At 55.2% G+C, this 2,621-nt stretch overlaps 1 protein-coding gene across 1 annotated transcript; it reads left to right on the forward strand.

Annotated features, from left to right (window-relative positions):
- Positions 1–8: 8 nt before the first annotated feature.
- K437DRAFT_230266 (riboflavin synthase domain-like protein) lies at positions 9–2,203 on the forward strand (the record flags this gene model as incomplete). Its single annotated transcript, XM_013384277.1, has 3 exons — positions 9–897; positions 958–1,465; positions 1,525–2,203. Coding segments are annotated over 3 exons (2,076 nt in total), but the record flags the coding sequence as incomplete, so codon positions are not given.
- Positions 2,204–2,621: the final 418 nt, after the last annotated feature.

The raw sequence follows: 2,621 nt of genomic DNA on the forward strand, positions 1-2,621 counted from the left end.
CGTTGCCACCCAATGCGTGGAAGCCTTTCGGCAACGGAAAGCGCGCCTGCATCGGAAGAGGCTTCGCCATTCAGGAGGCGCTCCTCGCCCTCGCCCTCATTGTCAACCGTTTTGACATCGAGATGGCCGACCCGACGTACGACTTGCGCCTCAGGCAGACGCTCACCATCAAGCCTGACGATTTCAAGATCATCGCTAAGCCACGCTTCCGCAACCAGAATCTGCTCCATGAGCTCCTTGTTGGTGTGCGTCTTGCTAACGTGACACAACAGAAAGAACAACAACCACAACAAAAACAGGTATCGCCGTTGCCATCTACCACTGGTGCTGCTCCTTCAGCTCCAGCTGAAGGCGCCCGTATCACTTTCCTCTACGGCAGCAACAGTGGTTCGTGCGAGAGTCTTGCGAAGGAGCTCTCTTCGGAGGGCAAGGCGCGCGGCTTCGCCACCACCGTTGGCGAGCTAGATCAGCTCGCGGGAAACGGCAAGCTCTCCACCACCGAGCCAGTTGTCATCTGCACGGCGTCGTACGAGGGCAAGCCGTGCGACAATGCCAAGGCTTTCGTCGATGCCATCTCTGCCATGGATGCTGCAACGGCGCCGCTCAAGGGTGTCAAGTACATTGTCTTTGGCGCCGGTCATAGCGACTGGGCTACGACGTTCCACAAGATTCCCATCTTTATTGACGATCAGCTTGCCAAGCTTGGTGCAGAGCGTCTTATGCCTCTCAGCAAGGCAGACGCGGCGGGTGATGTGTTGGGCGACTTTGAGTCCTTCAAGGAGAATGTGTGGAAACATCTCGCAGCACCGTCACCTTCTTCCTCTGTATCAGGCCCGTCTGCTTCCCCAGGCACGGCCCTCGGAGTCTCGGTTGCCGCACCAGATGACAAACTTGGGCGTTTCGGCGCTACGATCATCCCTTCCAGCGCGAACGCGGCATCCACACTACTCGGCGCAGACATCGACAAAGTCGGCACGGTGCTTGACTCGGTGCAGCTGGTTCCTGCGCGTGAAGCGCGTGAAGGTAAGCGTCACGTCAAGATCCGCTTGCCGGAGGGGCAAACCTATCGCTCTGGTGATTACCTCGCTGTCTTACCAAAGAACCCGCCACAAGTGATCGAGCGCGTACTCAGACATTTCGGTGTCGATCCGGCATCACAAATCGTCCTCTCCAAGAGCAACCGTGCTTTCTTGCCCAAAGACACGCCGATCCGCGCAGACAACCTCTTTGGCTCACTTCTCGAGCTTGCCCAACCGGTCAGCAAGCGTACACTGACCGAGCTCATCGAGCTGTGCGAAGCGGAGGCTGACCAAGCGAAGATCCGTGCCATGGTGGGCGGCTATCAGCAGCAAGTTCTCGCCAAGCGCGTTTCCCTCCTCGATGTTCTTGTAAGTACGCCAGGTGCTAAGGCAGACCTCGCGTTCTTCCTCGAAAACCTACCCAAGATGAAGATCCGACAGTACTCGTGAGTGACTGAGCAACTGCTGTCTGTAGAACGGGAGCTAACTCGTTGTCTGCGTACAGAATCTCCTCAACGCCCCTGCTCGACAGCGAGACGGTGACGCTGAGCTTTAACGTCGTTCAAGGCCCCTCTCTCAGCGGACACGGATCATATTACGGTGTGGCCTCGACGTACCTCGCCTCTCTGAAACATGGTGACAAGCTCAACTGCAGTGTCAAACCTTCTGCCGACTTCCACCTACCGGTTGACCCTTCGGTACCCATTGTGATGTTCGCCTCTGGCAGCGGTCTCGCTCCGTTCCGTGGCTTTATCGCGGAGCGGGCGCTGATGCGCCAGAGCGGACGCAACGTTGGGCCTACGGTGCTGTACTACGGCTCCTCCGGCGAGGAGGATGTGCTGCACCGAGAGGAGCTGCTTCAATGGAAACAGTCTGGTGACTTGGACCTGCGCCTTGTCTTCTCATCGCTGGAAGAGGCCAATGCCAAGGCGCAGCAGTATGATCTCGTTGAGGGTTGTAAATACGTCCAGCACCGTGTCTGGGCCGAGCGTGCGGACATTGTCCAACTCTTCGATGACGGCGCTCAATTGTTCCTGTGCGGCTCAGGCCAAAGGCTTGGTGCTGGGGTCCGTAAAGTGCTCATCGATATTACGCGGGAACGCAAAGGGTGCAGCGAGAGCGAAGCCAAGGAGACAATGGAGCGCCTTTCCAAAAATCGATACAAGACTGATGTCTTCTTGTAATCAGCTTCCGCATTAAGTTAATCATAAAGGAAACTTCGCCCCAGGATACTGTTGTAACTGGGGTCTTCCACTTGTTTAATTCTTTTTGGGTTCCTCCTGGAAGGCTGCTCCTACTGCTCCAGTCGGAAGGCATGCGCGAGAGAGCGCGCACCCAATCAATTTTCACCACTCTTGTGCGTATAGTTCTTCAGCCACAATTGAGGCGTTTGGTGTTTTGGATGCTTCAATTCTTGTTGTTTGTCCCTCGGAGTAAGCCGCTGAAAGCGACACGCATACGAAAATAATAATTGATTGGGCAAATACATTCGCTTGCACCAAAGCATGTGAATTTGAATCTGAAGAAAACCGTGAATATGTAGATTAAATACATCCATGCCGCATGAATGGATAACGAGATTCCCACTGTCCCTATCTACTA

Source organism: Tilletiaria anomala (assembly GCF_000711695.1).
Source record: "Tilletiaria anomala UBC 951 chromosome Unknown K437scaffold_243, whole genome shotgun sequence".
In the NCBI taxonomy this organism is placed as follows: Eukaryota; Fungi; Basidiomycota; class Exobasidiomycetes; order Georgefischeriales; family Tilletiariaceae; genus Tilletiaria; species Tilletiaria anomala.